This window comes from Tamandua tetradactyla, chromosome 19 (genome assembly GCF_023851605.1).
Source record: "Tamandua tetradactyla isolate mTamTet1 chromosome 19, mTamTet1.pri, whole genome shotgun sequence".
NCBI classification, from domain to species: Eukaryota; Metazoa; Chordata; class Mammalia; order Pilosa; family Myrmecophagidae; genus Tamandua; species Tamandua tetradactyla.
Window position 1 is genome coordinate 24786206 of NC_135345.1, and position 23997 is coordinate 24810202.

The window sequence follows — 23997 nt, forward strand, 5'->3', positions numbered from 1 at the left end:
CTTACTGGTTAAAAAAAAGGGGGCGGGGGGACAAATGCTACCCTGTAGATAGAACAGCCACGTATGGCTGCCCAGGCTGTGCACTGTGCAACTCCAGGGGTCTCTTTTCCCACAGCATGAATGACACCCCCTGAGCATTGTGCAGGGAGGCAGAGCTGCTGCAAAGGTACAATGCAATGATCACTGATCACTCTCTGCAGAGCCTTAAAAGTGCACGCCCCAGGTACAGGTACTGGCCACAGCTGTTACCCAGAAGCTGTCTATTTGCCAGGGTCACTGCGAGGATGAGATGAGAGAATCATTATCTGGAAGCGGATGCCAGCCCTTCCTCGCCCTGGTCCTCAGGTGCTGCTGCAAAGAGCACACCTGGGGAGAGGGCAGCACCAGAAGGCATTTATTAAACATTTATCTCGTGGAGTGCTGTGCCGGGTAACTTAGTATACAATGGCCCTTTACGTTTACTGTTGGTTTTTTCCTCATCCTCTCCAACTGCCCCCCTGACCTTTTGAAAATACCCATGAAAAAAGAGCTTTAAAAGGCGCCAGTGGGTCACTCCATTGTGTATATTTGAGTTCAAGTCTCTAGACCCGTGTGACATTACAGTTCTAGTTTCAAATGAAAGAATTTGTCACTTATAAACAACAGTGGTTTTCATTATACCCCCACCCCCACCCCAAGGCTCTGGTGACCATTTAACACACTCTTAGGGCATGTAACAATACCTCCCAAGTAATGACCTGGGCTGAGCAAGCCCTGTGCTAGCTTTACACTGGGCACAGCAGGGCCCTTTCACTGCTCTGGATTAAACACCAGAGTCCTTACTGGAGTTGACAAGACACAACTTGACCCGCTCCACACCTGCCTCCTGGCCCCATCTCTAAGCACATTTCTCCTCCCTCTCTGTGATCTAGCCACACCGGCTTCCTTTCAGTGCCACACACAAGCCAAGCTCTGTCCTACCTCGGGGCCTTTGCACTTGCTCTGCTCTTTCTTAGAACACAATGTTCACAGGTCTGTGCAAAGCCTACTACTTTTTTTTTTTTTTGTATGCTGTAAGGCAGGGTCACATTTATTATTTTTCCACGTGAGTATCCATTATTTGCAGTACCACTTGTTGAATTTTTGTTTGTTTTTTGGGGGGAAGTGCGTGGACTGGGAATAGAACCCAGGTCTCCAGCATGTCAGGCAAGAATTCTACCACTGAATTACTCTTGCACCCCCAAGCCCGCTACTTTTATTTCATTCAAGTCTTACATCCAGTGTCACCTCCTCAGAGAAGTCTGCCCTGGATACCACTGCTAAGCTCTTCCACTCCCCAAGTCCTTCTCCCTGACACCATCCTGCTTTGCTGTCTTCATAGTATTTACTGGAAATTATCTCATTTATCTGCTTGTCCCCTCCCTGCCAGAAGCTCCATGATGGCAGGGACTTCGCCTGTCACATGCTCTGTAATACTCAGGCACCAAGAGCAGTGTCTGGTTAGCCGTTGGAAGTCCTCAAATGTTTCTTAAACATGGGAAGCCCCTCATTCGATGCTTCCCACCCTCCAGGAGGCAGGCAATATTATCTCTTAACGGATCAGCTCCCTGGGCTCAAAAAGGTTGACACAGGACTGGGTAGTCAGGTCTCCCTGACCTCAGGCCCTTGCTCAGTTCACAAGGCTGCAGAGCCCTCCTAAGCCAAACAACTCAGTCATTTAACATTTAGAGCCAACACTCATGTGAACTTCCAGCATGCCAAGCACTGTCCTGGTGGTTCTAACCATTGACCCCATGAAGTCCAACAGGCACCCTATTGAAGTACTATTATTCTCATTTTCAGATGCAAAACCAAGACACAGAGAGGTAAAGGAACCTGCCCAGAGAGGTAAAATCATGAATCTTGTAAATGGCAGAGCTGGGAGTTGAACCCCAGCTGTCCAGGGATCAGGAGTCTATGCCACAACAACTACGACCTCTGCCATCACCCAAAGGCTCTCCTTTACAGAGGGTGCTCTGGACTAAGTCTTGATAGAATTCTTCACATTTAAACCTCACAAAAGCCACAAAAGCCACACCAGCCCCACCCCCTGCTGTTCCTCTAACACCCCAAGCTCGCTCCTGCAACAGGGCCCTTGCTCTTGCCCTCTCTCTACCTAGGAGCCTCATTCCCAACATATCTGAAAACGTGGTGTCCACATTTCCTTCAGGTCTCTGTGCAAAGGACCCATGAGCAGCAAGCTCATTTCTGACAACCCCATGGAAATGTACCCTCCCCCACCTACTCTAGCTCCTCAGCCTGCTTTATTGTTTTACTCAGCACTGATCAACCTCTAACATATTACATTGTGTTCCATCAAATCTAAGACTCCATAAAACCCAGCATTGTGCATTTCTAAGAAAAAATAAAAAGTTCCGATCATAGTTCCAAAATACTATTGACTGTGTCAAAAATGCAAAACTCTATGTGTCCCAGGAGCTATGAAATATGACATATGTAGTCCTTTATTTGCTTACTGTCTATGCACCTCCATTAGACAACCCATGAAAGTAGGAATTCACCACTGGCTTAATTTTCTGTGCTATCCCTAAACCATACAATGAGCGTTCAAAAAAGATGTGTTGAAATGAATTGAACTGAAGCACCCCATGAGGCAAGTGCTATTGTTCTACTGTACAACTGAGAACTGAGGCACAGAGAAGTCAAGCAACTGGCCCAAGGTAACAGAGCTAGGAAGTTCTAAATGACCCTAAACCAGTTCAGCCAGCATTCATTGCTCCCAGAGCCACAAACTTTATAGCTTCTCACCAAGTGTTAAAGCTGCTTCATTCATTTTTTTTTAACTTTAGTGTAATTTTGATATGGTTTACTGTAAACAAGCCTTGAGCAGAGCTGTCTTTCAGAACCACCAGGTCTGTACTAAGAAATATAATCAGGAAACATGTTTAACAGGATGAATGTCGTGTACTGGTCACATGGTCGACCCAGACTCCGAACTTGTATCAGTCAGGATAGGCTCAACTACAATCTCTGAAGACCTAAAGCCTCTAACTTATTTGGCGATAAAACATTAGGGAATGCTGAACTAGCTGAGAATGGCCTATATATAGTTCACACCCAAGATTCCAGTTAGAACAAGATACGATGGGGCTGAGGCGGGAGAAGGGTCCCTTATCACTCATTTTCATTCTTTATAATTAATTTCTATAATGCCCCAAGGTGAGAGCTTTTCATTAGTGTGCCCCCTTCACTTGGGTTTCCTATGGGGTGTCTTTGCTCCCTTTGAAGCATAAAGTGGCATGATTTACAAAGAGCTCTCTGATCCCCAATCCTGGACCATTACAAACATCCACCCTTAAAAAGCACCCTTTTTAACAAAGTACACTTTAATTAGTCACCTGCATGCTCATTGGTCCGTCTTTATTGGCTTGCGACTATTACTTAATTGGTTTGCTGCAGAGTCCATCCAAAAGTCCCACATCAACAGAGGTATGATCGCAGAGGGATTCTATCATTTTATCATGCCAGCACCAAATAAAACAGAGATACTTAAGGACTGTCAGCTGGTATAACATGAAGTTCAATAATAAGGGCAAAACCCTGTGTTTATGGGAAATCACAACAGCTGAATTTAAATTTGCCATGGCTGGGGGCGGTATGTGTGGAAAATGTCGATGTGTGACATGGGCAGGGGGAGTTGCCAGGCTGGACTTCCTTGCCTTCTGAACGTGTCCTTGCATTGTTGGTCCTCTGCATGAAAGAGCCACAGTCTTTAACACAAAGAGAAACAAAAGTGAAAGGACAGGAAAGCCAACTGCTGGCTGCTTCAGTGCGAACATGGGTTGCTGCTCCTGGTGCATCCTAATAGGTACTTATTGCACCAGAGGCACACAAAATGCTAAAAAAAATAGCTTCCAGGAGCTCGGCACCAAAGCAATGATGCTTGGAGCTGCTGAAGTCTGGGGTGAGGATTAGAGGGCTGTGTTCTCGGGATCCATCTGCCAGATGCCAGGCTTCTACCCCAGAGCCTCATTCTCTGTTTGGGGGCACGTGGCCGGTTGACTGGAAAGAGTCGATTGATAGGAAGGAAGCCCTTGAGAGTCCCAGTGGAATTCTCGCACAAGTGGATTCTAAGCCATTATGGGCCTGTGTTGTGCTAAAGATAACAGCGTTGCTTAGCCTATACTGAATGCCTTCCGGGCACCGGGTGCCACATCATCCCGGGTACAAACACCTAATAACACGACCGCACACACACAATTGTTAAATCTCATGGCCCTGTTTTAGTTTCTTCCCAGCACTAACCACTGTCTGATGATCTTATGTATTTTACTTTCCTACTGTCTGCCTCTCTAACTAGAATATAATTCTGTGAGTGAGGATACCTTATCTTTCCTAGAATGATGTCTCCTTGGCTCCTAGAATGTTAACTAGCACACAGTAAGCTCCTGGTGTGGGTTGAATTGTGCCCTACAAAAAAATATATATATACAGGGTGGGCCACGGTGGCTCAGCCGGCAGACTTCTCGCCTGCCATGCCAGAGACCCGGGTTCGACTCCCAGTGCCTACCCATGTTTTAAAAAAAAAAGATATATATATATATATACATGTATAAACATAGAAGTCCCAACCCCCGTATTTCAGATTGTGCCCTTATCTGGAATCAGGGTTGTTTGCGATGCAATTAGTTGAGATGAAGTCATATTGAAGTTGGGTGGGCCCTTAATCCAACGTGACTGTGTCTTTATAAGAAGAAAAAAGACACAGACACAGAAGGGAGAATGCCACATGCTGACAGAAGCAGAGATTGGAATTATGCTGGTACAAGCCAAGGATTGCCTGGAGCCAGCTAGGAAAAGGTAAAGCAGGATCTTCTTAGAACCATCCAGTTTCTGGTACTTCATTAAGGCTGCCCCAATCATGTGTTAAGGAATAAACGAAAAAACCTGACAACAACTCTATGGGAGGTATTATAATCGCTATTTTACAGATGAGAAAACTGAGGTAAAAGAAGAAAATGGGCTCACCTGAGGCCACACAGATATCTAACTGGCAGAGCTACAATTTCAGTCAGGGTCTAATGATTTCTACAAGTTGACTTAGACTATACTAGCCCACACGGCTTCACAGTGGTAGGCAGAAGCCAGCTCTTACTGGCTTGTACATCTCTTTTCAACTCCATGTTCAGTGACTTTGCTTCAGTAGCTTGAAGTCTGTTACTGCATCAGTATTTACACCACGGAAATTGGTAACACACTACAGGGATCGACTTCCTCCTTCAGAAAGCTGATTCGCTACCTCACTGCTGGATGTCTGTGACTCAAATGCCCTTTGCTAGTTTCAGAGACTGCCTCTTACTAACCCTTATATCTCAATGGCCCTGCCTTGGATTCCTAGGGCTACTGTGATGCACTACTACAAACGCCATTGCTTAAAACAACAGAAATGCATTTTTGCACAGTTCTGGAGGTTTGAAGTCCAGCGTCAAGGTGTCCAGAGGGCCAGGTACCCTTGAAACCTGTAGTGGAGAATCCTTCCTTGCCTCTTCTAGCTTGTGGTGTTTGCTGGCAATCCTTGGGATCCCCTGGCTTGCAGTTCCAGCACCTCAGCTGCCTTCATTGTCGTATAGCCTTCTTTCTATTGCTGTTCTTGTGTCCAAATATCCCCTTATTATAAGGACACTGGTAATATTGGATTAGGATCTGCACTAATCCAGTTTGGACTCATCTCATCTAATCACGTCTTCAGAGACTCTATTTCCAAATGAGGTCACATTCTCAGGTCCAAGGGTTAGGATTTCATGTATCTTTTTTGGGGGTTGCAATACAACTGAAATTAGACCCCTTTCTTTTTCCTGGTCCCCTTGCCCTGAATTCACTCTTTTCTAAATGCTGAGAAGAGGCAGCAAGCAGACTCTAGGGCTGGAAGGGAGGCTGCAGTTCCCCAAGTGGGCTCCTCTTCAGACCTGAGGCCCCAAACATGGTCTGGGCCTTTTGCTATAATTGGCTCTTAGTCCTTACAGACTGACACACTGATGGTGCTGGGTAGTCCATGGACAGCTTTTCCCAGGGTGAACTGTGGAGGTGTGAGTCCTCCCTTCCCCAGAGGCCTCCTCTTTCCTCGCTAACCCTTAAGAACTATAATTTTCAAGGAAGGAAAGGGTGTCTGGTCATTCCCTTTTTCATACCTCTCCTCTGGTTTGGGGATTTGTTTCAGTCTGGGAGCCCTGAGGAATTCTTGGGCACAGGACAGAGAGGTGGCAGGTGGTGAGTGATGAATCAAGACCCCCACCCTGTCACAGGAACCCACCCTCCAGCCCTGATGTGAGCGCTAAGCTGCTTGAAAGCTGGGGTGGCAACAAATCTTTCAAGAAGCTGTTTGGAAATGTTTTATGACACGTAGGGTTACAAGGCTCTAGCTGAACAAATGGAAAAATTAGTCTACCCTAAAATATCCAAGGCAAGTAATTTCCCATTGCCTTGTTTCTTAAATGTACTTAACATCTAGAGTCTGGGCTTCCCAAAATATGGATAAGGGTCGCCAGTTAAAATGGCAACTTGGAGATAAAAATCTTTCACTTTAACAATTGCTCATAAAAGGATGCCATCAGACCTTCAGTTTGGAATCGGAGTTAGGAGTCCATCCAACAACAATTATTAAGCATCCTTGAATTTAATGGGCTTGGAGCAGCCAATAAACAGGACATGCACCCTTTGTCTGCCAAGGCTCAGCAATGGACTCTCTGCTCTGTCTATAGTGGGTCCCCCAAAGTCTCACACCTTGGGTTTTTTTTTTCCTGATGGGACAGTTTGCTTTTCCAGCTTCTTTCTCCAGATTCCTCAACCACTTTCCATTCCTTAGAGAGGGCGGTCAGTCTGCTTGTTTTCTCATGTTCTTTCCCTTTTTTTTTCTTTTTCTCTTCCTCTTCCTTGAACTCTTTTGCTCTTCTTTTTACTCATTCATTTTATTTATTCACTCATTGAATGATTTTATTCCATTCCTTCAACAAACATGTATTAAATAATGCCTATGATGTATCAGGAACTAAGAATGCTAATTCCTAGGGACACAACAAGACAGGATTTCTTCCCACAAAGAGCTTCCATAGTGGTGGTTGTCTTGAGGGGGAGGACAACACCATGCACGTGCGAGGGAAGGGGAGAGAGCAGGGCATTGCAGGGGGTCATATTCTAGCTCCTTTCTCTAAGAGCATAAAGGAACAACTGGCCTACGACATGAAAGACTTGCAGGGGTTCACTGTGAAGTAAAGGAGAAGAGGGCTCCAGGCAGAAGAGACAGCATGTACAAAGGCCCTGAGATACAGGGCAGTACAGCACAGCAAAGGGGCTGAAATTAGGTTTGGGGGGGCTGGAATAGGATGGGTCTAGTAGCAAAAGATGCAGCTGTAGAAATCCTTAGGGTTCAGATCACACACGGCCTAGCATGCCCTGGCAAGGAGGTGGGACTGGATTTGGAGGGCGATGAAAGGGACGGAACAGCGAATGGCATGATAAATCAGAGAAACAAGGGGTTAGCCCATCCCCACTGCACAGTCACAGCCACCTTTGAGCCGGGGGCCTCTGAGTTTCTAAAGCCGCCTGGTGTCATCAACGAATGAGTAATCTGGCCTTAATGTTGAGGATTGGGGTGGGGGTGGAAGGATGACCATGACTCACAGGGGGCTGAAAATAAACCAGCCCTATAGCTGCAGATGCAAATGAGGATAAATGGAATTTCTGGGGCTCATTGCAATTAGTCTGTTTTGAGGGAGAGAAGCCAGATCCTGATATGTGGGGTCTGGTGAGCATTTTAACACCACCTTCTGCGCACCTTTTGGCAGGCAAACTGCTTCACAGACCATGAATATGAATCACTAAATTCTAAACCTTGGGTGAGAAAACAAAGTTTGATAAATGTGTCGGCTCTTGGACTAAAGACCCCAAGTGCAAGCAAATCGTGAAGTTCTGACTGTGAAATGCAAAAGGACCCCCCAAGCTGTGCATAGGTTTCGCTCATATGTGTGCACACACACACACACACACACACACAGCCCTCTCTTTCTTTCCTTGAAATACCAGGTGCAAATTCCTAATATACGTCATGCCTATTCCACAATAACCAAAAAGATAAAGAAATTAAAAGTGGACAAAAAGTGAGGCAGAATGTATTTAAGAAAGCTGAGGGGGATGGGGGAAGTGGCTCAGATAAACAAAACAAAACCAAAAGAAAATAAAATAGGAAAAAAAAAAAATCATCGAGTCAAGAAGAACCTGGACTAAAAAAACCACCCCTGCAAACCATCTGTAAGATTCCGTGGGTTTACTACTGCATGCATTTTCCTTGGTTCTCTAGAAAACCTTCCCCTGCTGCTATCACTTGGGGAAGTGACTAAAAAGGTCTGGCCTTTAATTATTGACCAAACACCTTAGGTTACCAGAACTTAAATCCTCTTAATGATGCATAAAACCACACCAGAGGCCTGATTAGCTTGCCCAGTGTTAATTAGAACCTCTCCTGGGCTTTTTCTCTTTCCCCTATTTCATGACCGGGAAGAGCAGAGCCTAATTTTTGAAATTTATGTTGGCTCCAAGAGGTTTAAAAAAATTAAAAAGGCAGAGGAAGTGGAGAGAGAAGAGCCTCCATCAGGAAGGTTTCCCAACTAAATATATGCCCTCAAGGGAGCCTCTCACACCTCCAGTACCCCCACAGTTGGGCTTTGGATACTCACACACTTGTGAGCTTTTTTAAAAAGAGTTAGCAGTTTTTCAAATGGTGTCTTCCAATGACCCACCACCTCCCAGCCACAAAGAAATTCCCCGCCATTTGTCAAGGAATTTGGTAGCATCTAAAGACGTTACCCCAGAGAGGTTCCCTGCACCCCTCACAGAGTTTTCTTGAGTCAAACTCCAACACCATCTCTCTTTCAAAAGCTCCCTAGGCCAAGGAGTTGAAAATGAATGTATCTTGGCAAAAAGGGAAATTATTTTGGGCTACAGAATTAAACTTCAGTAGTTTTTCTTCCCTTTCTCAATTGTACTTTTGTTCATAGCTTCAGCTGGGAGTGAGAATGCACACATTTAGTTTGGAGATTATGAGTTCATATTTTATAATTAACGTTGCCAACAGGGGAGTTTGATTAATACCAAGCAGTGGATTTTGAGCAATGTTCCATACAAATTGCCAAATTTAGCAATAAAATAAATTGGTTATGTGAACATAATTAGTAGGATGACTACTTAAAATTCAAAACCGAATGTGAATAATTCCAAATCATCTGAGCCACAAATCCATTATTTGTATAGAGGGGGGAAAGTATAGCATTTGGATTTTATTTTGCCCTCAACCACAATGATATTCACCACCAACCTAAACATAATGAAACTTCTACAATGGGTTGTGACAATATTTTAGAGCAACCCAGAAACACACACACATGTACACACATACACACAAAGGGAATGCAATAAAGATAAAAAAAAAAAAAAGCTAAACCGTGAATTTACATTGCAAATGTAAAAATCTATAACAAATTTTTCAGCAAATGCTGCATCACATTTTTCCAGTTTGCTAAACTTAAACTTCTGGCACATGATTACACAGCAGAGCCTTTTCCTTTTAAATGTTCACAATACCTTATTGTCGCCCTGGACTTCTCCAAGCCTTTGCTGAAGTTCTTTAATTTCTTCGCCCAGATGTTTATTTCGGTCCTGAGAATCTCTCAATAGTTGTGCAAGATTGGCCTGGAAATATCAACATGTTATGAAAAACAATCAGAAATGGAGGAGTGGATAAATGTGGGGCTTTGTTGGGCTTATCTGTGCTCGTGTATGAGCCTCGGAGAAGGACACAAAACCCACTTGAATAAATGCATATATGAATTGCCAGTGTGCAAATAATGCCACCACACTGCATAGAGGGAAATGAAATTGGCCATGAACCTCCATTTGGGAGCGTTCTTTTGTTTTTGGAATGACTCATAGAGGATACTCAGATAAGTAAATTAGGAGTCCACTGTATTTGTGTTTTTTTTAAGAGGCCATCGCTAAAAATCTCGAAAGTGGACAGAGTTTGATTCTAAAATTTGGGCCAACAATAAGGTAAAGCTTCATATTCTCATTTTTGTTTTTTTTCCCCCCAATATACATTGTTTTATGAGCTTTTCTTTGCTATCTCAACACTCAGAATTTTGACCACAATTCTAGGAAATGGCCAGAGAAAATACCGGTCATGTGTGGCAATTTCAGAACCAGGATATAGAGGTCTCTGCACCCTGGGCTGGCTTTTCCACTTCTTCATTTCCCTGCACCTGTTCACATGGTACCAAGAAACCAGGATGATCTTTCTTTTTTGTATGCTGTATGGCAGGGGTCACATATCATTGTTTTTCCACATGAGTATCCTGTTACTGCAGCACCATTTGTTTATTCTTGTTTTTGTTGTTTGCTTGTTTTGTTTGTTTTGGGGATGTGCATGGGCCAGCATTTGAACCCAGGTCTCCTGCATGGCAGGTGAGAATTCTACCACTGAATTTTACCCTCACATCCCGCAGCATAATCTTTTTCGCTCCCCATCTTCATGACATCATCTCTTCCTTAAGGCTTGCCCCCGGCTCACACCCAGTTCCTTCTAGTCTGTGTGTGCGGTACTCCATGAGCCAGTCTCCTCCTTTCAATGCAGATGGCATCATTGCCCCCTTTCCCCAGAGCAAGCTGGCACCTTTTACTTTGCTCCCACAGCTTCACGTCCCTGAACCTGGAATTCCTGACTCTTCCCCAGCCAACCATATGCCTTTCCACCAGCCAAACCTTGCCTCCTCAATTTGCCACAGCTCCTTCTTCTATGATGTTTATATTTTGCTAACTGCAATTTGTTATTAATTCTCAGGTCATTTATCTTATCTAACCTTAGCAAGAAGAGTACAAGCTACTGAAAGAAATTCTGTTTCCTACTTTCTCAGTATCCATTTACACCACTCCAGCCAGTGCTTGAGTAACAGCAAATGTTTTAAAGACTCATGATGAAAAATAAAGGAAGGAAGGAGAAAAAGAAGCAAGCAAGTAATCAGGATGAGGCTCCTGGAAAGAAATCATGCAGAAATAGTCATACAAGGGCTTTTAGAGATTACCTTTTGGATTCTCTTCATTTAGCCAAAGAAACCCAAATCCAGAGTTGTTAAGGACTAGCCCAAAAGTAGTGGTTAAATTTCCAAAGCCTTCAATACTAATAAATACTTTTTGAACTGTGTTGGTTTGAAAGGAAGTCTGCCCCCTAAGAAAAGCCATGTTTTAATATAAATCCCATTTCATAAAGGTAGAATAATCCCTATTCAATACTGTATATTTGAAACTGTAATGAGATCATCCCCCTGGTTGATGTGATTTAGTCAAGAATGGTTGTTAAACTGGATTAGGGGATGATATTTGGGTGGATCTTGATTGGTTTACTGGAGTCCTATAAAATAGGAAATATTTTGGAGAATGAGAGATTCCAAGAGAGCAGAATGACATAGCCATGAGATGCACAGAGTCCATGAGCCAGCAACCTTTGGAGATGAAGAAGGAAAATGCCTCCTGGGGAGCTTCATGAAACAGGAAACCAGGAGAGTAAGCTAGCAGATGACGCCATGTTCACCATGTGCCCTTCCAGCTGAGAGAGAAGCCCTGAATGTGTTCGCCATATGCCTTCTCACTTGAGAAAGAAGCCCTGAACTTCATTAGCCTTCTTGAACCAAGGTATTTTTCCCTGGATGCCTTTGATTGGACGTTTCTATAGACTCGTTTTACTTGGGACATTTTCTTGGCCTTAGAACTGTAAACTAGCAACTCATTAAATTCCCCTTGTTAAAAGCCATACCATTTCTGGTATATTGCATTCCGGCAGATAGCAAACTAGAACATAAACATTCAATTCTGTTATAGATACTAAAAAGGGAATAAAGAAATAAAAGAACACAAAAACTAAACCCTGGGATCCCTAACTCCTCACTTTCCTCATCTCCCATATCCCACCCACTGGGATATCCTGTTGTCTCTATCTTCAATTTATCCCCAGAGTTCTATCTTGCACCACCTTCACACTCACACCTGGCTCAAGTCACTGTCATGCATGCACCTGGATTACTTTCTTAGCCTGCTAACTAGTCTTGCTGCTTCTACTCTTACTCCACTACAATCTACTTTACACATAGTAGCCAGAGTGATCTCGTAAAAAAGCAAATTAGATTACATTATGCCTCTGCTCAAAACCTTGAAATGGCCTCCCACATCATTCAAGATAAAAACCAAAGTTCCAACAAGGGTCTGCCGTGTCCTGTATGACCTGGCTTGCTGCACCTCTGTGACCTCAGCCCCGCTCTTCTGTTTTTCTTGCACTCAGCTACCTCCATGCTTACCTCCATGCTTACCTCCTTGCCATCCTCAGTACATGACAAGCATGATCCCATCCCCGTGCCTTGGCACTGTCCTCTCTGCCTAGAACATTCTCCCTCCAGACAACTTCTTGGCTCACCACCTCCCCTCTTCAATGGACTCCACCTGGAACACTATTTAGTACTGCAACCCGCCCAGCCCACCCCAATTTCCCAATCCCTTTCCCTACGCTACATTTTCTTTCTTCCACAGCACTTGCGATCTTTCAACTTATCATATATTTTACTTCATTATTTATTGTTTATTTCCTGTCTCCACTGACTAAAATAGAAGTTCCATGATGGATGAGGAACTTTGCTCCATCTACTGACCTATCTCAAGCACCTAGTAGATGCTCCACAGATATTTTTTAACTGGAAGACAATGAGATGAGTTTAGAAGTTATGGTCTCAGCCAAGGGAAAGAGATCTAGAATACTGAAAACAAGTGCCAACACTTAAACCAGTGTCAAGCAAGGGATCTTGCATAGAAAAAACTCTCAAATCCATTGGCTGGATTTAATAAGGCCTTGCCTTATATTCACTTATTGATGAAAATCACTCAACTCTAATTTTCTGTCCCACCTTCACAAAGCTCATGTCTCAGAACAGTTAGATTTCAATTTTCCCAGATTTCTGCTCTCATCAGATAAAAGTTTGTTGGACAAGGATAATTAATCTCCATTTTATAGGCAGCGAGGCAAAGAAAGACAAGCAAAGTTGTGATGAGTTGACAGTTTGTGGAAATTTTCTTCAATGGAATGAGACTAAGTTGGAACTCAGTTGTGTCACCCACTGGCTGGTTGTTAGATACTTAAATGAAATAATGAACTTATTATTCATTCAAGTAACAATACTTCACCAATGGTTGTTAGATACTTAAATGAAATAATGAACTTAGCACACCCACCAAAGTGCTTGGCAAGAGAGTAGGTACTGGTTAAAGCCTGGTTACCTTCCTTTGACTGCAAAGTACTGCCTTTCCAATGTTCGGAAGGCATAGTTGGGTGAGTGTAGTTGGATACCTCTTTGGAAATGTGTACACAGCCTCATCCATGATGTACTTCTGGTTCCTCTGTGATCCTGCCGCCTCAATGCTTTCTACTCATTCATTCACTCATTCATATAACAAATATTTATCAAGCACCTACCACAGGCCAGGCTACAGGAGTGAACAATACACACAAAAAACCCTTTCCCCTGTTAGACTTATATTATAGTGGCAGGGAGAGGCAAACAATAGCATAAGTAAAATAAACACCAACTCAGCATGTTATGGAGTGCTAAGGACAAAAATGAAGAAGGCAAAGGAAATACAGTGTGCCAGGGGAAATCGTCAGAGAAGGCCTCCCTAAGAAGATCATAGTGGAACAAAGACTTGAAAAAAGAGAATGAGTGTAAGCCTTGTGGATATCTGGGGGAAAGTTTTCCAGGTAGGGGAAAAAGGCAAGCTTCCCTCTCTCCCCTGTCACATCTTGAAACCTATTTGGGCACGCAAAGCCACAAGAGTAGGCTGAGCGAGGGGCTGCAGTGAAGTTGGAAGATGATTCAATTCTTGATTTTTTTTTCCTGCCCCTCCATCCCCCTCCAGTCGGAGCTCTCCTTCCTTACCACAAGGTATCACGAGTTGGAATTCTAGAACCTTTCTCAGACATTGGCTCATCCATCCCCTCCTGTGTCAGCAGGTATAATCCCCCCTTACAGATGGAAGGACAGCTCACCGGGCCAGAACCAATGGGCCAGAGGAAGGGAAGGAGGTACTTCCTATTGCTTGCTTTGCCTGGCTGAAAGTGGCCTCCTAGGACTTCTCTTAACTGCAGGAGACACTGCAAAATTCACCTGTACAGGTGCCTTCTCTTGGACATTGGAAGAGATGCTGGGAAAGAAGTTGTAATACGAGCAACAAGGAAAACACAGCAAAAGACAAATAATCAATCAAAACCCTCAACCTTCCTAACTTTGCCCTTTTGAATCAGTAATGACTTGAACCCTTCATCTTGGTGGGACAACCTTGACATTCACTGACCAAGGTAACTGCAGCAGCCAAACCAGTCCTCCTCAATCTGTCAGTGCTGAGAGATCAATTCTCTTCCTCGAATCCCTCACGGATCGATCATTTTGTAAAATACAATAAAAATGAATTACTAGAAAAGTGAAGTAAAAAAGACACCAAGATAAAACCCCAAGTCTTCATTATTCGATTCAACAGACATAAAATCGTGCTGTCAAATTGCAATGGAATTTCCCAAAGACTTACTCTCAGTTTCTGTACTTATGTTGTTGAGGACCCTGGCGCTAGCCCTTGGGTGGCATGTTGAATAGCATCGGGCTCAGTGACACCGCCAGATACTTGATACTGGAGGAGGACAGTATTGAGTATATGCATCAGACAATGGTTCCAGTGAGGGTAGGGATCTTTAGGAAAACACAATTTTGAGACCCAGTGGCCTGATGATCAAATGTTGTTACACTGCAGCCAGACTGAAAAGAAATCTCCCCAAATAAAACCAGCCATTTCTACATCATCTGCAAAACAATGGCCAATTAAAATCATATTGCTGCAAGCAATATGAGTTCTCACGATAAATCTATCCTAGCTTTAAAACTGAGTCCGGGGGATGGGATGGGGTTAGGGAGAGGCCACTATATAAGCCTGGTGACTGTAATTTTCTTTTACATTTCACATTCTGGATTACTTGTCAACACCCAATTCTTTTCTATTCAGTCCTTCCACCTCCTCAACTCTAGAACAATGACTTTGAAAAACTAGAAAATGACTATTCTGATATGGTGCCTAATTCTTTGACATATTCCTAAAAGAACAAAAATATTTTTTAAAAGAATTAAAAATAAGTAGCACATTTCAAAGCACTCAAAATAGAGGAGAAAAGTTCACACAATTCTTTTGACCAAAAATAACACCCATGACTCATACACATTCACTATAACAATCCATCAAGCTAACACGCGCGCCTGCTTATAATTTATCAGCTATGCAGAGCGTTTGTCTTGGTGTTATTGAAAAGGACTCTGTGACCATCCGTTTAGAATAGCAGCACTATGTAAAGGAAATGTCAGGAAGAAAGTGGCAGACCTTCTAACACTGGGAAGGATTTCACAGGGAAGGAAGACAAAACCGAGAGATTATTTCCTCTAAATCTCTGGGGCAGGGGGTAGCATATATAGCAAAACGTAAAAAAGGTTTAAAAAGAAGCCTCTTTTAAATATTCAGATCTAGCCAGGGCCGACATTAAAGGTTGACATTTTAGCTCTGGTAATAGTGGAATGCTGAATACAGGGGGATAGAGTGCAGAACACAAATATTCAAGTCCCTTTTTCAGCTAGGATCTTATCTATTCAAATTGGGATGGGGAATGGAGGAAAGAAAGATCTGATGACAATATAGCCGGGAGACCTGAGGCCTTGTGAATAGGACAGTTCTCCATTCTGACATGTCTTCCCTCAGGCAGGGAACAAATGAACCCCATTCCAACCCCCAAATACACTCAGTAGCCTTTCACCAAGGCCAGCGAATGGTGTGGGAACTGTGATGTGATGTTCATGGAAATTCTCTCTGCACGGGGTTGATGTCTACAAATTACAACAGCTGTTGTGAAGGCAGCGATGGGGCATTGAGTCAGCAGTGTGGGTGCCACCCCAACCTCTTCCCTGCCCCTTTGTAGACCTTCTGGGCAAGTAGGCTAATGCGGGTTAGCACGTGGGTGAGGGGTGCTCTCTTTCCACCGGTGACTCACCCCAGCTTTTCAAGTACTACTATGTCTTGAACTCCAGTTCTTGGTCTCTGCCTGTGTTTCAAACCCCCTAAAAGGCCTCAAAGTATTTCATAACAATTTGTAAACCATTGTTTTGCAACCATTTTTTTCAACCTTGTAAGACCTGATAGTTGTTTAAAAAATAAATTATATCTCAAATTTGGCAATAACAATTCCTGTTAAGGTCTCCTGTTTCCAATTATTATGCCATCGGCACTGATCAATGAGGACAAGATTTTAGGATACTAGTTGTAAGAATCAGCTGTAATCTTTCAGATGGGTAGGAGCAGGAAGAACTCACTACATGCTACAGTCCTTCCTGGTCTAAAAAGCAGAAAGGTGGATTAAGAACAAAGCATGGAAAGTGATAAAAATGTGTAAGATTAACCTTCCAACTATGTGCTATTCCTAGACTCTAGGAATGGGAGTGAGAAGGACAGGCCTATGTGTTTTCACCAAATCCTTAAATAATTCAGAACAGCAACCAGGAGAGGGAAGTTGCAACATTCCAGGAACAACCCCTCCAGCCATCCCGAATTTTTATAATTTATTAGATATACATCATTTCCATAACCTACACACAGAAAAGTTATTCTACATTATAATGCTAAAATGATGTGTACCAAAAAATTCCTCTAATATACCTTCCAAACTGCCGACATAGAAACCAGAATTGGAATTCAAAAATGAAAGGAAAAAGAAAAAAATAAGACAGAGGCACTTCCTCAATAAAAGGAAGGAGAAAATTAGCCAGATTTAGAAAGTGCTGCTCCACTACATGATATTTTAAAAACTGATATCCTGAGCCCCTAAATCCATACCTTCAATAAGGAAAAGTACTAGATTAAGCAAGAATATGTTAAAAAAAAAAAAAAGTCTGATGAAACATCAAGTGTACTTGAGAAGCTTGATTGATAGCAAATTTAATTGCAATTTCTACTCCACTGCTTTGGTCTGATAGTAACTCATGTGTTAATAGTAATAAGTGAAACTTGCTTTGCTTAGCAAGGGCCCCCTATTCATAGCAACTGCTAAAGTGATGACCTCTGCTACAGCAACAGCTTTCTTATTTACAAAAAAAAAAACCACCCAAGAGCTTATTCTATACATATTTTTTGGCTGTGCAAGGAGCAGGCAGCAGTCTACTGCCACCTGGTAATCTCAAAACACACACTTGCGAATGAATGCATTTCCAAGCCCCACAGGCAAACGCTCTTGAATAGGTTAGGGAGGTTGTTATGTAAATAAATGTTTGCCCATTATGATCTTAATATAAATAATCTTGGCCATTATGATTCTGCATCTGTCACTCAGTGGCTCTGTTAATAGTTCCCAATTTCTTTAGCCTCATCAAGCCAAAAGGTCCTCACCTATAAATTGGGAGATGCTCTCCCACCTTCCTCAAGAAATGACTGTAAGGCTCAGCAAGGGCAGAGGGTTCAGAAGGAAGTTGCTGTTCCATTACGATTGGTGAGGTCTCCAACTGACTGGACCCTGGGTTTTTTTCCCAGTTTCCCTGGTGTAAAACAGTTAAGGGATGCCATTCAAAGTGTTACAAAAAAAAAAAAAAAACAACACCTTAAAGCACTCAAAGATCTTTGAAGGAAGTTTTAGGTTCTAGGCATCAACAACCCAGGACACATATACAAAGTTGCTCTAATTTGCAGTCACGAGGGATGGACCAAGAAGACTTTTCTACTGGAGCAAAAGCATCCCCAGCACATCCCACAAAGGGCCCCTCGATGCTCTGATTTCTCTAGGGTTGTCATCTTGGCGCATGTCACCGTCTAAATAAACATCGCTTTGTAGAGGCAAGAAAGCAATGGCTTCCTCCTGGACCAGAAGGATTATCTCCCATGGTATGTCTACTTTAAATCAAAGCAGAAAAAGAAAAAGATCTCAAAGATGTGTTTGATTTTTTATTCAAGGAGAAGGTTGCATGGGGAAATGTGCAGCCATGACCCCCCAAAATCCCATCTTATCAGAAGATTAACTCAAGATAATTTAAATTCCCCTTTGTTTTCTTTGTTTAGCAAAAGAAAAATATTTAAAGGGTTGTTTGAGATCTTTGGGTGACCTCTCACTGCAGTGCAAAGAGGTGATCTGTATATAGTTCTGCCTGGAGTATCAAGAAGAATTTTCATTTCAATATCCCATGAGAAACTGTTAGTGTAGTTACCACTGTCACAATTTCTACACAGCTTCTTTAGCGACGATTTGCCATTGAAAATTGAGTTGTTTTCAAAGGATTCTAAGTTCCAAAGGAAAGCTAGATGGCAGCTATATTTTTCTAACTACAAACATAAAAGTTACAGTCTGTCCTCTGAGAAGAAGAAAAAAAAACCAGAAAAAAATTATGGCCAGATTTCAGTAGTAACAGGAAAGCACACGGGACTACCAGGTAGAAATTTCTAGTTCAGTTTCAAGCTCTCTAACTCCCAAGCAGCGGGCAGCAAACAAGACACTCAGTCTCTGGGCTTTGAGAGTAGGTTGAACTGAACATCGACTATGGTTCCTTTCTATTCAAATGCTCTCAGAATCAAACATAGAACAAAAAACTGAACTACAACTCTGAACTACAAGCTAGCCAATCTGTATTCTAGTCCTGCTCTATTAACCTGCAGCGGGACAAGTCATGAGAGAAAGTGAAAAACAGCCAATATTTCTTGAGCACTCATCACTCCCAGGTAATGAGCATCACCACACCAATTCCTCATAAGAACTTTATGAATACGTCCTATTATGTCCAATTTGGTGATGAGGAAATTGAGGAAGCTTGCACAGCTTGCCCAAGATCACCCAACCAGCAAGTAGAAGGGTTGAGATTTCAATTCATGCAAATGGATCCAAGAGTCTGAGCTCTTAAAATCTATTGCCACCCAGGAAACTTTATGAAATTCATGCCTGCCAGTGGACCTCAGGAGACTGTCAGGAGATTACAAACATATATATATATATACAATGTCTCTGAAAAGCACCCAGTACTGCAGAGACTAAGAATGTGCAATTGTTTTCTACCTATATTTGAGAAGAACCCTTAATACATTTCAAGCAGCAGCTCATAAATGCAATCCACAAAACCCCAAGGAACCATGGATGGGCTGCAGGGGTGTGTAACTCTGTGACATTGTAATGTGAGATTTTTTTTTTTATGGGAGTGTCCATGTGGCCTTTTCTGGAGCAAAGATCCACAGCTTTCATCATATTCTCAAAGGAGTCTGTGATTTATAAAAGTTTGGAAACTGCTGGTCCAAAGAAAGGGAACTGAAACAGGGGAAAGTTCAACAAAGAGTGGTCATAGAAATCTCTCCTTCTGAATCAAGAAATGAGCAGGGGAAAGGGAGAGGCCATGGAAATTCTCCATTCTGAATGAAGAAATGGAAGTTGCAGCTTCAAGGCTGATAGTGCACCCAGCTGCTCAATGCAGCATCGTCTCCTTTTCCAACATGTACATCTTGCGATCTCCCTGTCACATCGGTTACTTCAGCAGCTGGCTCTTATTCCAGTGCCTTCCAGTTATACAAGGTATGTTTGCTTTGAAACTGGAAGAGATATACTTCACTCTCTGTTTTACCTCGGGGATAAACAGGTAAAATAAGTTAGGAGACTAGGCCAGGGTGCATGCTCTCACCCCCTTCCCGCTAATGAAAATATTTAGAAGATAATCATGCCTCCCCCTTTCCGTATTCATAACTGTATGCCAGCGCTGTGTGCTTCTGGCTACATGGAAAGCTTCCTTGTAACCAGCACCTAAAAATTTAATACCAGATGTTCTTCCCCAAACACTGAGCTAGTGAAGAGGACATTTTAATACTTGCTACCCAAAATACAAACACATGCTTACAAAATAAATTAAATAGAAATAGACCGATAGACAAACAGAAAGAAAGAAAAACTAAAGCTACAAATATCTTAAAGGGGTAAGTAAGAGTCTTCTTTTCTACAAATACTGGGGCCCCCACTATTTGTCAAAGCATGTTTCATCCATTATGAAGACAAAATTCTCTCCCTCCCTCTGTACTACAACTTTTCACATAAATGAACATTTAAGGCACTGCCTATATATTTAATTTTTTTATTAACAGACTATTTTTAGAGTACTTTAGGCTTATAAAAAGATTGTGCAAAATGCAAAGAGAGTTCTCCTATACTCCCTAATGCTACATATTTTAATTACTTTGCTTACTGTCTGTTTACAACACTCATACTAGAATTAGGGTGACTATATTATTTATTGTCTAAACCAAGACACCTTGGAGAGTGAAAGGGGGCACGAACAAAACTTATGCCAGGACAGGAGGTGTAAACAGAGTCAGCCCTGGGAAATCTGAATGTGTGGTCACCCTAGCGACAGTGCAATTTGCATAAACACATTTTTTTTTTTTGCCTGACTTTTTCTTGGTCCATCACAGTTCTTGACTCTGTGGAGGACACTCTGCCCTCATGAGGACCTTTTAGTTCTACGTGGCAACTAGAAGGAACTTGAACAAAGAGGAGGCTCCTGGCTTGCAGAACTTCAGAAGGGTTGGCTGAGTACCATGAGGGGAGGCAGAAGTGCAGCCGGCCTGCTAAATAGCTGCAAGTGGGGCTCTGCTGACCCTGGACTCTGCTCTGCTCTCAGCCCTCTTTGAGCCAGCTGTGATCTCTTTTTGGGGAGCCTCTTGTGGTATGAGTAGTATGAGAAGTCCCCACTGTCTGAATTAGCACCAGGCACCCAGGAGGGCTCCATAAATACTTGTTGATGTTCAGTGGCTGAGAGCATGAGCTTTGAGTGGGACTGCAGAGTTCAAACTCCGGTTCCCATCCAATTACTTACACTATTTCCCTCAGGCATTTTCCTTAAAGTCCTGGATGCCTCAATTTCTTCATTTGTAAGATGGCGGCAATAACAATCATAGTACCTCCCTCTTGTGGCTGTGTGAGAATTACATGAGTCCTCAGCCTAGCACCTGGCACACCGAAAGCCTGAGCACTCAATAATGCTGGCTGCCATTATTATTATCTGTTATTTCAAGACTGTTTAAGAAGGCAGGTAGAACAGTCATGACAGTGTCTACACAGAAGCCCTTGCTTTTTCTGGGGACATCCTCCACCCCCATCCCACTTCACAGGCCAAGAGAGGAGCTGCCTTCTATCTATCGGATGGCCAGCCAAGTCCAAATGACCCTAAAAAGTACCCCAGGCCTGAGCCTGGTCCACAGGAGCTCTCCCCCGAGACTCAGGAACAGACTTTTTCTAGTGGCCAAAGCTGTGGGGTCTGAGGTCCTGGTGCACTGACAGCCACATTTCCCACTGTGGGGAGGAAGAGGCTCCCCAAAGAGAGATCACAACTGGCTCAGAGATGGCTGAGAGCAGAGAAGAGTCCAGGGTCAGCAGAGCCCCACCTGCAGCTATTTAGCGGGCCGGCTGCACTTCTGCCTCCCTTATGGTGCTCAGCCAACCCTTCTGAAGTTCTGCAAGCCAGGAGGTCCTCTTTGTTCAAGTTCCTTCTAGTTGCCGCGTAGAACTAAAAGGTCCTCATGAGGGTAGAGTGTCCTTCACAGAGTCAAGAGCTGTGACGGACAGAATCAACACACGAAAACTTGTTTTTAAGTGATAGTGAGGAAGAGGAGAGTATGATAAACATTTATTGATAACTGTTGTAGGTACGGCACTGAGGGTTCTGTTCGATTAACACACTGATGGCTCTCGGTTACACTGTGAGGTGGGCGCCATATTTATCCCCACTTCATTCATGAGAAAGCTGAGATGCAGAGAAAGAAATCTGCCCAAGGCCACCCAATTCGTTTGATGGACCACTGCTGACACCCAATAGCTCCTCTACACTCATCTGGAGAATGATAATAGAACAGACATGGTAACACATCCTACATGGGCCCAGTCAGACTGGAGGAAAGGACTTATATTTCATTGCTAGGGCTTCTGCCTCTCCTATTAAACATGAACAAAGCAGTATTATGTCTGGATGGACCTGGCAGCTGTCTTGCATATGTGGGGGAACCAGCCTTAGAAGGAAGCTGATACGAACATTGAGAAGAAGCTGACGTTAAAATTGTCACAATGGGATATTTGCCAGATAAATACAGGAGACAGTTAAATTTAATCTAGATAAGCAACAGATAGTTTTTTAGTATAGGTTCATCCGAAATTTTGCATGGGACATATTAAAATTGTCAAAGTATTCGATGTTGTTTTAATTTCTCAGAGCTAAAGCCAATACCATACAATGCATTGGTTCATGGTTTCAGAGGCTACAGGCTTGCTTCTTCTTGGGGTTAATATATTCTGGCTGATGGGCGATTTTTGTGGTTTCCTGGCTTTTCCATCACATGGTAGTGCACATGGTGGCATCTTCTCCTCTCTCTTCTAGGTTCCATTGACTTCCAGATTCTGGGGGCTCCTTATCGCATCTCCTTTTTTCTGTCTAAATTTCATTCTGTTTATAAAAGACCCCTGCAATCTGGATTAAAACCCAATCTGATTCAGTTGGGCCACACCTTAACTGAAGTATCTTCAAGTGATCTGATCCTTTTTACAATATGTCCACACCCACAGGACCGGGGTTTGGGAATTGAACATGCCTTTTGTGGGGGACATGAATGAATTCCCAGCAGTTGATTAACTGGAATTCAAATTTACCTGGATGTACTGTATTTTTATTTTCTAAATATTGCTGACACAGTGGAGAGCGTAACTACATGATAACCCAAATGAAGTCACTGGCTTTAGACTACTGAAAGTCCATATTACCTCTGGACTTCTACTTAGGTGAGATACAGTCATACTTTGTTTTACTACAGTTCACTTGATTGCACTTCACAGATATTGTGGGGGTTCCTTTTTTTTTTTTTTCAAATTGGCTTGTGGCATCCTTGCATTGAGCAAGAATATTGGTGCCATGCTCCTAACAGCAAGTGCCAATTTCGTGTTTCTGTGCTAAGTTTTGGTAACCTCATAATATTTCAAATGTTTTCTGTATTATTATATGTTATAGTGACCTGTGATGTGTGATCTTTGATGTTACTATTGTAATTGTTTTACAGCACCATGAACTGTGTCCATAAGCGAGCAAACTCATATGATAAATATATTGTGTGTTTTGACAGCTCTCCACCAGCCAACCATTACCCCATCTCACCCCCTATTCTTCAGGCCTCCCTATTCCCTGAGAAACAATAATACTGAAATTAAGCCAGTTAATAACCCTACAACAGTCTCTGTGTTCAGGTGAAGGGAAGAGTCATGCATCTTTTACTTTAAATCAAAAGCTAGAAATTATTAAGCTTAGTGAGGAAGGAGTGTCAAAAGCCAAAATAGGTGGAAAGCTAGACTTCTTGCATGAGTTAGCCAAGCTGTGAATGCAAAAGAAAAGTTCTTCACGGAAGCTAGAGATGTGAGAACGGTTAGCTAATGAGGTTGAACTTAAATGAAAGGGAATAGATAGAAGTGAAGGTGGTTCACTAGTGGATGTATAAGTAATATTACCATATTGAAGGTGAACATTATTGAAATGGGTTGTACAGACCTATGTGTCCCACCAATTAACTACTTCAAAGGTATGAATCTTACATAAAGAGTGTATAATTTCAAGGTATACGGGAAAAACTGCTATTGCATGCTATGGGCTATGTTTAACAGGAAAACAGTGGCAGTACCACAGCCACACCAGCAGTACATAATGGGGGGAGGGACAAGAGTTAAGGGGAGGTTTGGATTTTATATTTGGTGAGGGTGTGTTCATCAGTTATTTTTCTCTTGGGAACAGTGTAATTTTCTAAAATTGAGAGTGTTGATGGACTGCTGACTTTGGACATTACATATGATGCCCAATGGATGGA

General features: G+C 42.7%; 1 protein-coding gene across 5 annotated transcripts in view; it reads right to left on the reverse strand.

Moving 5' to 3' along the window:
- The window catches only part of CCDC149 (coiled-coil domain containing 149), a 124646-nt gene that overhangs the window by 50761 nt on the left and 49888 nt on the right, over positions 1-23997 (reverse strand). For all 5 annotated transcript variants that reach the window (XM_077136519.1, XM_077136515.1, XM_077136517.1 and 2 more), the window contains one exon: positions 9613-9720. In XM_077136519.1, coding sequence (XP_076992634.1) covers positions 9613-9720 — 108 coding nt within the window. The remainder of the gene's footprint in view (positions 1-9612; positions 9721-23997) is intronic.